A 12,838-nucleotide genomic window follows, 5' to 3' on the forward strand; every position below is an offset into this window, starting at 1 on the left:
CAGCATGATGGAGCACCTTGCCATAAGGCAAAAGTGATAACTAAGTGGCTCAGGGAACAAAACATCAATATTTTGGCTCCATGGCCAGGAAACTCCCCAGACCTTAATCCCATTGAGAACTTGTGGTCAATCCTCAAGAGGAGGATGGACAAACAAAAACCCAGGAACTCTGATAAACTCCAAGCATTGATTAGCATACCACCCTGCATCCCACTGCTGGTTTGCTTCTGTAGCTAAGCACGGTTGGTCCTGGTCAGTCCCTGGATGGGAGACCAGATGCTGCTGGAAGTGGTGTTGGAGGGCCAGTAGGAGGCATTCTTTCCTCTGGTCTAAAAAATATCCCAATCCCCCTGTGTAGGGTGCTGTCTTTTGGATGGGATGTTAAACAGGTGTCCTGACTCTTTGAGGTCATTAAAGATCCCATGGCACTTATTGTAAGAGTAAGGGTGTTAACCCTGGTGTCCTGGCTAAATTCCCAAGCTGTCCCTCATACAGTCACCTAATCATCCCCAGCTTTCAATTGGCTCATTCATCCCCCTCCTCTCCCTGTAACTATTCTCCAGGTTGTTGCTGTAAATGAGAATGTGTTCTCAGTCAACTTACCTGGTAAAATAAATAAAAATTACGCAAGAATGGGCTGCCATCAGTCAGGATGTGGCCCAGAAGTTAATTGACAGCATGTCAGGGCGGATTGCAGAGATCTTGAAAAAGAAGGGTCAACACTGCAAATATTGAGTCTTTGCATCAACGTCATGTAATTGTCAATAAAAGCCTTTGACATTTATAAAATGCTTGTAATTATACTTCAGTATTCCATAGTAACATCTGACAAAAATATCTAAAGACACTGAAGCAGCAAACTTTGTGGAAATGAATATTTGTGTCATTCTCAAAACCTTTGGCCACGACTGTAGGAGAAGAAAGTGTGTGTAAACCGGGACATGTTTGATCAAGTGCATGAAATGTAGGCTTATTATATTCCCAGAAGAGTATGAGTTGGCCTAGGTCTATAAAGAAGACAGGTTTAGGAACCACAGGTGTCACAACAAGTTGCAGTCATATGTTCTCATCATTAGGACGTTAATCAGTGAGTCACATTTCCTGCTCACACATAAGCTGGTAATGCAGTACGGTACTCATAGAAGAAAGCAATATGTCAGTGAATAAATTGGTAGGTCTTATGTTTCTGAAGTGTCATCCTCACAAGCAGATCTTGGTAGTCAGTCATATGTCATGCCTGGAACTGGTCTAGTCTGTAAACTACAGTATGTGGATTATGTAACTCACAAAATGAAGGCTATATTTAATTTGACCTTAAATAAAAATAGAAAAGATAATGACATTTTAGCTGCTGAAAAAAGGATATTCATAGAAACAACACTACCTTGAAATGATATACTGATCTCAACACTTCATCTGTATAAAATAATTACTTTTCAGAAATATTTTATATTGGCTGTAGTCTAGTCCATCTTTCTATGGGTTACCTTCAGGTTATTGTAGGCTAGATATTTTGAAGTTGACTCTTTTGTTATATTTACGTTTTTGTTGTGTGTGTTAATGGGGTGATTGGTGGCTAATCGGGTGGTGTATGTGTGTTCCTCTCTCAACTCAGTTTGAAGGGAGCGTGTCTGAATTTCGCGGCACACGTTATGCCCCCGGCTCAACCACGCCTCGCGTCGCACGGTAAAGTTCGACGGCCATATTGACTGTCTACACCTCCTCTCTTGCCCGGCGGTGAAACTGGCTCAGTCGCTTCATACATCACACTGCATACCGAGGCTGAGAAACAGCGGAGTGTCTAACGGTAAACAAATCGATCTATTTTGGTCGCGTTGGATATATAAAGTAGACTACCCTGTGGGCCCAGGGGAGGCAGTTTACCATTTTCTGAACGCAGTCCATCTACTGAGGTGAGTTTTTATCGGGTGTATTTCTTCGCTGGTGGCTCCTAAAGAGCTCAGAATGAAGAGGATTTGCCCTGTGCTCGACGGTGGCTGTTTGTCGTCGTTACGCAGGCTTGTTGCCTACCTAAGTATAGCCTACGTGCTGTCTATATGCCTATTGGTATTAATCCCATTTTTTTTTTGTAGTTGTGTAAACATTTGGTATCATGTTCCACGTTTTATTCAAGGGCATTACTGTGGTCCATCGACAATAGAACAACATTTAAGCGCTAAACATTTCAAAAGTTATCTAATTAGATAAGCGCTTCATGACTAGTGTTGCACCCTTAGGCTACTGTGAATCAACATTAAGCTAATTGGCAACTTCATTCACTTTAAAACGTTACATTTAATTCATTGTACTGGCATAGATAAGGTGTTAAGTGTTTATATATATATATATATATATATATATATATATATATATATATATATTATATTTGTGTATTGTATTATTTGTGTATTGTATTATTTGAGATTCATGGACATGCTCCCCATTGTGGCATAGTGGAAACAACGGTGTGCAACTTTGTTGCAAGTGATTATATGCAGCATTTGTAACAGCAGTTTCTTTTTGCACTCTTGTGACCAGGGTCCTCAAAATAGCTTGCCAGTGGAGTGTTTTTCTTTGGCTTTATAAATGTTTTTTGTGGTAGTAACTTAATTCAAATTGTACTTGTCTCCTCAGGCAGGGTTGCCAGGTTAAGCTAAAATGTCGAGCCCAATGACCACTCAAAACCGTCCCAAAAGGCCTGAAAACTAGACCATTTATGAATTTTTTCACATCAAGAGAGGCGTTGCCATATTTATACAATAAACCCTTTTCCATAGCGTTATCGAGACAACTAAGAAGGAATATCATATTAACTTGGGTTACAAGCTAAATCTGGGTTTCAAAATAATAATTATTGCAAGCTATGACATTAAGCAAGCTATGAAATGACGTAACAAAGGAATTTGAATATGTGGCAAGAGAAAAGATAATTCACCCTTACTAACCTCACCAGATCATTTGCACAAGGGGGTATTGTATATGGCAAATATAGCACGGCTAAGGGCTGTTCTTAAGCGTGATGTAACGTGGAGTGCCTGGATACAGCTTTTAGCTGTTTGTAAGGGGTGCGTAACTGGTGGCAGGGAAGTCAAACGCAGGAGAGCAGAACTTGGTGAATAGCCGGAGCAGTTTAATATATAAAACTAACGGCATACAAAACAACAAAGACATGGGTACAAAACCCATAGCACACCAGTAACACATAGCACGAGTACTTACAAAATAAACAATTCCCAACAAGGACATGGGGGAAACAGAGGGAATATATACAACATGTAATTAGAAAATTGAAACCAGGTGTGTGTGAAAACAAGACAAAACAAATGGAACATGAAAAATTGATCGGTGATGGCTAGAAGACCAGTGATGTCGAACACCACCCAAACAAGGAGAGGAAAAGACTTCGGCAGAAGTCGTGACAGCCGTGGTATATTGGCCATATACCACAAACCCCTGGGGTACCTTATTGCTATTATAAAATGGTGACCAACGTAATTAGAACAGTAAAAAGTTATGTTTAATCATACCCATGGTATATGGTCTGATATACCACGTCTTTCAACCAATCAGCATTCAGGGCTCGAACCAGGTTTATAATTGTAAATAAATCCCCTTTGCGCATGTGCATAACTATAGATACATCCGACAGGAGAGTTGGACAAAAAAATCTCTGAGCAAGAAAAACTTAGTTAAACAAGGCCTATGTCTCATTTCAGTTAGTCTACAGTAGACTAGACAAGATGTAGGCATGATGAAAACCGAACAATTTAGCAGCTTGCTTAGTTCAAGTTAACTGACTAATTTATTCAACATGAATAGCGAGGCAATTTAAGAGGTAAGAAGTGTTTGTGTTTCCCAATAGCTTGCTGGAATAGGCTACTGAGGATGGGGTCATTTCAATGACTGAATGAAATATTAATAATATGTATATGAACTGAATATGCTTGTCAACAGCCAGTGTTTATATTTTAGAATGTTTTACCTGTAGCATAATCTGACTGCTATTACCGTCAATCTAATGCATTCTAACAATTGCGATAGAGCTTTGATCATTTCCAATTTAATTAACTAAACATGTCCATTAATAATTGCATAATAACACAAGGCTACAACAACAATAAACTGAAGTTTAAGGCTATTTATTAAATTGGCTACACAAGTGGCACAAATTGATTTGCAATGACTCCAGAGATATCGTCATTTCATCATATTTATTGTACCAAATGGTAGCCGACAATGGCATATACATTAATTGGCTACTTGATGACCAACAGAGGCAAATGTATCATTCCTCAGACTTTGCCTAATGTCAGTTTCGTTTAGGACTTTCTCCATAAAAAGAGCCATACAAGGAAGTTCCATAACCTCCATTTCAAATTTCCCTAAGAGCTAAGCATGCATAAGCACTTCGCTTGATACCGTTTTCTTTTAGCAGTAAACATTAGACTGCAGTTTAAACCAACTACGACCGAATTCATCTAATATGCTCTAGTGTGCCCAAAGTGTTTTTCCAGTGCTTTGTCTCCATTATTTCTTGATGTGCATCAGTTTTAGTGTATTCATGTTTTATGTTTAAAGAGTTGGAAGTTGGTGTCTCCATAATGACAATCTAAATAGCCTACATACAACTGGCAGTGGCTGTTCTAGCTTGTATGGCTCCCTGGGTGAACCACCCTTCAAATTCTGCACTAACTTTCATTTTTATTCAGACATTTGGAACAACACAAATAAATAATCATAACATTTAAAACTATATAAATATATATACAAAAATAAGACTCAAATATCAAAAAGAAGTAGCAAAGACAAATAGAAACAAATTGTAGTATATAAATTATTACACTATTACCCTATTGCTAACAAAAAACACACCTAAAACTAAATTGCACAAATCTTATCACACAAATACACAAATAGAATAACACACTTATAAAGAAGAGAACCTGATTATTACACTATTGCACTTCAAACAAGAAACACACAAACTAAATTGCACAACCAATTGCGTTAGTACTGTACAAAGTTAGAGGTGTGCTATGTGATAGATTCTCCCCTTACCTCAGGCTTCCAGTGGGGAGACCTGAGGTCAACCAACCCCCACTCCCTCCCCATCTCATACTTCTGAGTGGGAGACCTTCCCAGGCAGTAGCCTGCCTAGCTCACAAACTAGAATCAGGGAGCCCACTCCGACAAGGTTAATTGACCCACAGTCCCACACGGTGACATGATATCATTGACGTGATGTGCAAAGGAGTGATAGAAAGCCGATCACGCAAAAGTCACCATTCGGAATATATATATTTTTTTTGTGCGGGCGCCCCATGCTATTCCCGGCAAGATGCCACCCTGTGCGGCGCCCATGTCGCCTATGCCTAAATCCGCCACTGACAACTGGTAATAAGTTGTCACAACGTGCTCACCCACACACACACCCCTCCGGCCCTCCCCACCACTCACTCATCAACAGCCTGCCTTACTGCCTCAGCAGCAGGTCACAGTGAAATCTATATTTAAGAGGAATGCCATGACGGCCGCGGTGCAACTTAGAAGTAGCCCAAAAACCTGCAACAATTACATTTTCACCCGCAAAAAACAGGGAAAACAGCGAACATGGCAACACTGTTCTCGGGGCACCAAATACTTCAGATCCTAGAAACTACACTATGGGGTACTATGCATTTGGGCAGGTTGCGTTCTCCTGGCATCTGCCAAACCCAGTTTAGTCCGTCGGACCGCCAGATGGTGAAGCGTGATTCATCATTCCAGAGAACGCGTTTCCACTTCTCCGGAGTCCAATGGCGGCAAGCTTTACACCACTCCAGACAACACTTGGCATTGCACACTGTGATCTTAGTCTTGTGTGTGGCTGCTCGGCCATGGAAACCGATTTCATGAAGCTCCAGATAACAGTTCTTGTGCTGATGTTGCTTCCAGAGGCAGTTTGGAACTCGGTAGTGAGTGTCGCAACCGAAGACAGACGATTTTTACCCGCTACTCCCTTCAGCACTCGGTAGTCTTGTTCTGTGAGCATGTGTGGCCTACGACTTCGCGGCTGAGCCGTTTCCACTTCACAATAACAGCACAGTTGACCAGGGCAGATATTTGACAAACTGACTTGTTGGAAAGGTGGCATCCTACAGTATGGCGTGCCACGTTGAAAGTCACTGAGCTCTTCAGTACGGGCCATTCTACTGCCAATGTTTGTCTATGGAGATTGCATGGCGGTGTGCTCGATTTTATACACCTGTCAGCAACAGGTGTGGCGGAAATAGCCGAATCCAGTAATTTGAAGGGGTGTCCACATACTTTTGTGGACACCCCTTCACTATAGCGTACCTTAATTGAAAATGACTAAAGTAAAAATGAAAGTCCTAATCCAGGCACTTGTCATCTCCCGTCTGGATTACTGCAACTCGCTGTTGGCTGGGCTCCCTGCCTGTGCCATTAAACCCCTACAACTCATCCAGAACGCCGCAGCCCGTCTAGTGTTCAACCTTCCCAAGTTCTCTCACGTCACCCCGCTCCTCCGCTCTCTCCACTGGCTTCCAGTTGAAGCTCGCATCCGCTACAAGACCATGGTGCTTGCCTACGGAGCTGTGAGGGGAACGGCACCTCCGTACCTTCAGGCTCTGATCAGGCCCTACACCCAAACAAGGGCACTGCGTTCATCCACCTCTGGCCTGCTCGCCTCCCTACCTCTGAGGAAGCACAGTTCCCGCTCAGCCCAGTCAAAACTGTTCGCTGCTCTGGCACCCCAATGGTGGAACAAGCTCCCTCACGACGCCAGGACAGCGGAGTCAATCACCACCTTCCGGAGACACCTGAAACCCCACCTCTTTAAGGAATACCTGGGATCGGATAAAGTAATCCTTCTAACCCCCCCCCCCTCCCCCCCTTAAAAGATTTAGATGCACTATTGTAAAGTGGTTGTTCCACTGGATATTATAAGGTGAATGTACCAATTTGTAAGTCGCTCTGCTAAATGACTTAAATGTAAATGTAAATGTACTTGAATATACTTAAGTATCAAAACTAAAAGTATAAATCATTTCAGATTCCTTATGTTAAGCAAACCGGACAGCTTTTTTTAAATTTACGGATAGCCAGGAGCACACTCCTAAACTCAGACATAATTTACAAACGATGCATTTGTGTTTGAGTCCATCAGATCAGAGGCAGTAGGGATGACCAGGGATGTTCTCTTGATAAGTGTGTGAATTGGACCATTTTCCTGTCCTGCTAAGCGTTCAAAATGTCAAAAATATAAATAGTATAAAGTACAGATACCCCAAAAACTACTTAAGTAGTACTGTAATGTATTTTTACTTTACTTTTTTACTCTATCTTTATGTAGTGTTGTCTCTCTTGTTGTGATGTGTGTTTTGTCCTATATTTATATTGTATTTATTTTAAAATGATTTTAATCCCAGGCGCCCGTCCTCGCAGGAGGCTTTTTGCCTTTTGGTAGGCCGTCATCGTAAATAAGAATTTGTTCTTAACTGACTTGCCTAGTTAAATAAAGGTTAAATAAATCAAATACTTCAGTACTTTACACCACTGCTATGGAGGAGGGGTTACGGTTCCTTCTGGACAGGGCCTAACTATAAAAGTAATATATTACCCCCAATGCTGGTCCGAAGTGATTCTTTTGCAATTTGTCTATTGTTCCACATTAAAAGTTGTAGATGGAACTCTGTGTTGTTTATTGTTTTGGTATAACTGATATCATCATTGCTTAAATGGCAAATGTGAGAGTACAGACATGCTACTGTAAATATACACATTTCTGAAATTCTGAGAATATGTCAACCATGTTCTGGGTATGTTTCTGTCAGAAGCAACAATACTACCTCGGCCATGTTTATATAAGAAGCAACACTACTACCTCGGCCATGTTTATATCAGAAGCAACACTACTACCTCAGCCGTGTTTATATCAGAAGCAACACTACTACCTCGGCCATGTTTATATCAGAAGCAACACAACTACCTCGAACCATGTTTATATCAGAAGCAACACTACTACCTCGGCCATGTTTCTATCAGAAGCAACACAACTACCTCGGACCATGTTTCAATCAGAAGCAACACTACTACCTCGAACCATGTTTATAACAGAAGCAACACTACTACCTTGAACCATGTTTCTATCAGAAGCAACACTACTACCTTAAACCATGTTTCTATCAGAAGCAACACTACTACCTCGGCCATGTTTCTATCAGAAGCAACACTACTACCTCAGACCATGTTTATATCAAAAGCAACACTACTACCTCAAACCATGTTTCTATCAGAAGCAACACTACTACCTCGAACCATGTTTATATCAGAAGCAACACTACTACCTCGAACCATGTTTATAACAGAAGCAACACTACTACCTTGAACCATGTTTCTATCAGAAGCAACACTACTACCTTGAACCATGTTTCTATCAGAAGCAACACTACTACCTCGGCCATGTTTATATCAGAAGCAACACTACTACCTCAGGCCATGTTTATATCAAAAGCAACACTACTACCTCGAACCATGTTTCTATCAGAAGCAACACTACTACCTCGAACCATGTTTCTATCAGAAGCAACACTACTACCTCGAACCATGTTTCTATCAGAAGCAACACTACTACCTCGAACCATGTTTCTATCAGAAGCAACACTACTACCTCGGACCATGTTTCTATCAGAAGTAACACTACTACCTCGAACCATGTTTATATCAGAAGCAACACTAATACCTCGAACCATGTTTATATCAGAAGCAACACTACTACCTCGGACCATGTTTCTATCAGAAGCAACATTACTACCTCGGACCATGTTTCTATCAGAAGCAACACTACTACCTCGAACCATGTTTATATCAGAAGCAACACTACTACCCCGGACCATGTTTATATCAGAAGCAACACTACTACCTCGGACCATGTTTCTATCAGAAGCAACACTACTACCTCGAACCATGTTTATATCAGAAGCAACACTACTACCCCGGACCATGTTTATATCAGAAGCAACACTACTACCTCGAACCATGTTTATATCAGAAGCAACACTACTACCTCGGACCATGTTTCTATCAGAAGCAACACTACTATCTCTGCCATGTTTATATCAGAAGCAACACTACTACCTCGAACCATGTTTCTATCAGAAGCAACACTACTACCTCGGCCATGTTTATATCAGAAGCAACACTACTACCTCGAACCATGTTTATATCAGAAGCAACACTACTACCTCGAACCATGTTTCTATCAGAAGCAACACTACTACCTCGGCCATGTTTATATCAGAAGCAAAACTACTACCTCGTACAATGTTTATATCAGAAGCAACACTACTACCCCGGCCATGTTTCTATCAGAAGCAACACTACTACCTCGTACCATGTTTCTATCAGAAGCAACACTACTACCTCGGCCATGTTTATATCAGAAGCAACACTACTACCCCGGCCATGTTTATATCAGAAGCAACACAACTACCTCGGCCATGTTTATATCAGAAGCAAGACTACTACCCCGGCCATGTTTCGGAAATGCAATGACGAGAACTGATGCCATTCCTTATCAGAGACACATTTGGTGCATGTGGGGTGGATTTCAAAAAGACGATAGCTGAGCATCTCAAAAAGAACTCTATCTAGAATTCTACCGATTCCCGTCTTTTAATGAGAAACACATTTTAATGAGATCAGATAGGTGTTTTTTATAATTGTTGCCAAATAATGACATTAACATATATTGCTAAGAATGTGAGTGTAGGGGGACTCCCCAAGCGGGTCGCAAACCCAGGCCACTAGCACCAATGACAAACACCTTAACCACTGTCCCAGTAAGGGATATCTCTAGGGCATGTGGTAATTGGGCCAGTACAGTTAGGCCGTGTCCAGAAGAAACCGTAAACCCTCCTCCCTAGGCACTTGTGTAGATCTGAAACAACTTGATAGGGGTAAGCAATAGGGTGAAGGCACTTGAATCTCAGCTCTGTTAAAGGTACACTTAACAAAAACTATTATTGATCATAGTGATCACTTTAACCATATCTACATGTACATACTACCTCAATCAGCCTGACTAACCGGTGTCTGTATGTAGCCTCGCTACTTTTATAGCCTCGCTACTGTATATAGCCTGTCTTTTTACTGTTGTTTTATTTCTTTACTTACCTATTGTTCACCTAATACCTTTTTTGCACTATTGGTTAGAGCCTGTAAGTAAGCATTTCACTGTAAGGTCTACACCTGTTGTATTCGGCGCACGTGACAAATAAACTTTCATTTGATTCAGGAGTATCCTTTAAACAGGTTAATATGCCCCACCAATATTAGATAACTAAGCCCTTACATCAATGATGAGAGAATATTCAAATGAACTAAATGATAACTGACATAGACATGGTGGCGTAGCAGCAAGATGTGAACCAAGAGGACATGTTGAATACTAATAACTGTGTAAATGAACATGCACTATGTAATAATGTATGTCAAAGTGTGTTAAATATGTAAGTTGAAAACACTGTTAAAAGCACTGTGTGTGTGAGTATCCTTGCCAACAGACAGAAATAGCTGTGAATGGAGCAGTGGTTAGCCAATCAGGGTCTTTCTTGATGGGCTTGGCAAAAGTAACAATGTTTGATGTGTAATATCTTTTGGGGGGTGAACTTTTCTTTGGAACCATCAGACGAGGTCATGACAGAAATCGTACACAGTGTCACTCTTGTGAGCCTTTCACCCAACTATCTGGAAGTTGTAATGCCCCCATAAGGAGAGCCTAGTACAGTTTCTTGTTGTTGTAGTGGGTTCTACATCTCCTTTGTTTGTATACCCTCTGTAGTATCACTCACACCACAGCTGGAGATGTGGCCATCAGATCTGTAAACACACACACACCCCGCAAACCCATTGGCCCATGTGTTCAGCAGCCCTTCTGCACTTGCTTGTACCACTGCAGTGAAAGTATGAAATGAGAGAGGAACAAGGGAATGGAGAGGAGGGAAACAGGATTCATGAGGAGTACACTGACAGGGTGTGGAAAAGGCTTGTTACTTATACGCCTGTAACTAGTTTTATGAGAGCTATAAGCCATGTCTTGTTAAACGCTACTGCGTCAGAGAGAGCAAAAGAAAAATTCAGAAAGGGAGAGAGATGAAAGAGAGTAATGTGTGTGTGGAGATCAGAGCCTGTTACTTTCTGCATGAATGGTGACCTGGAAGCTGTATCCGTTTGAGAGTGACGCTCAGGATTTGGTGAATGGAGGGGTCAGGTAACACACACACACACACACACTGCAGACAGGATTATAGCTTTTCTCTGCCAGGCAGGTTTAAAAGTGAGTGGGGTAAACAGGGAGTACCTATGTTTGGCGCCGGATGCTATTTAATGACCTCACAAAGTCGCCGGTTAAGGCTGCCCTGAGGTGGGAGGGGAAATCACAGGTCATCTTTCTCCCAAAGACCCACCGGAGGTCCTTGTAGAGACTAATATAGCTAGAATATATAGAAACCAGTCCTGCTCTAGGGATGAAATCTAAGCACCTGTGTCACGTTGAGGACGGTGATAGATATGATTGCTTCCTCTACATGTTAGCGAGGCATGTCTGGCCTGATATATTTCTATCTCAGCGTACCACAACGTTGTGCCCTACTAAACGCAGGGAGTCCAGGTACTTGACGACACCCTAGAATTTATTAGGGAGATAAAAGGGAGATTAAAAGGTAGAGGAATAGCATGAAATGTCTATTTGGACTCAATACCTTATCTAAAATAGTTCCTGTGTCCTTCAAAAGGGTAATTCTTACTCAGAAGTTAGAATAACCTTATTTTCTTCCTTCGTGCTCAATGAGGGAGAAAGTTAGTTAGGAAGCAATGTAGAGCTTCTGCCCCTTCTTCCTCCATCACTCTCGTGATTCTGTCCACTCTTTTATCTCCTCTGTACCAGGTAAGTGGGGCAGGCCCAGCTTGGGTTCTCTACCTCCCCTATCACACTGCAGTATATCTGTTCCCCCAGTCTCTGCTAGGGAGAGAGAGAGAGTGAGAGGTAAAGATAGAGTCAGATTACCATCCCTCAGTAAGCCTGCTCCTCATTTCCTGCTTAGTTCTGCAGCCCTGCCTGCCTGGCTGGCTGCTATCACATCTCTCTGCTCTCTCTCTGGGCTGACTTTCATTACTTCATTAGCAGAGCCTATTTCTGGCCTTTGCCATCTCAGGGCTCTGTCACCACAGGGACTACATCAAGGCCTACCTAACGCTGGCGCTCGAGCCCTCCCCCTCCCTCCCGCCATGTACGTTCCCTCCCTCCCTCCCATTTTCTATTTTCACTGTTTGGAGTTGTTGTTCAGGAGCCAGCATATGTTTTCAGTTGGGAAGTGTAGTAACCACTACAACTGACTCAATACAAAATAAATTCAAATGTGATGTTTTTTTACATGAGTTTTGTTATCCTGAACTGTCAATTATCACTGACATTGATGTTAGATACATCTTTTTCTTTCTCTGTGTTAATGGTAACTGATCTGCGCTCTCCTTTGTTATTTATAGTGTTAATAATAACTTATCTGCTCTCTCCTACAGGCAGTGGAGCCCAGGGCGAGTCAACGAGACGGAGGACGATTTCTTTGTATTTTCTCAGCAGAAGGGCAAGGCTGGAGAGAGGACAAAGATGCCCAAACCGGTGAGACTCACCTCGGGGAAAAAATGATGAAAATATAGATGTATAAACACATTGGGGAAAACAATATTCACAGGAGACATGAATGTTCAGGTTGTGTTGTGAATTTCACAATGTATTTTCCACCACAACACCTCAGGCTTTGTCCAAAAGTATCTTTCA

At 41.7% G+C, this 12,838-nt stretch overlaps 1 protein-coding gene across 2 annotated transcripts in view; it reads left to right on the forward strand.

The window, feature by feature from the left end:
- Positions 1 to 1,627: 1,627 nt before the first annotated feature.
- Positions 1,628 to 12,838, forward strand: part of LOC106586613 (radixin) — a 55,188-nt gene continuing 43,977 nt past the window's right edge. Inside the window, exons 1-2 of one of the 2 annotated variants that reach the window (XM_045707423.1) lie at positions 1,628 to 1,913; positions 12,580 to 12,679. In XM_045707423.1, the coding sequence (XP_045563379.1) occupies positions 12,668 to 12,679 (12 nt within the window). In that variant the 5' untranslated portion in view covers positions 1,628 to 1,913; positions 12,580 to 12,667. The remainder of the gene's footprint in view (positions 1,914 to 12,579; positions 12,680 to 12,838) is intronic. The other variant, XM_045707424.1, reaches the window with a different exon arrangement.

Source organism: Salmo salar, chromosome ssa25 (assembly GCF_905237065.1).
Source record: "Salmo salar chromosome ssa25, Ssal_v3.1, whole genome shotgun sequence".
In the NCBI taxonomy this organism is placed as follows: domain Eukaryota; kingdom Metazoa; phylum Chordata; class Actinopteri; order Salmoniformes; family Salmonidae; genus Salmo; species Salmo salar.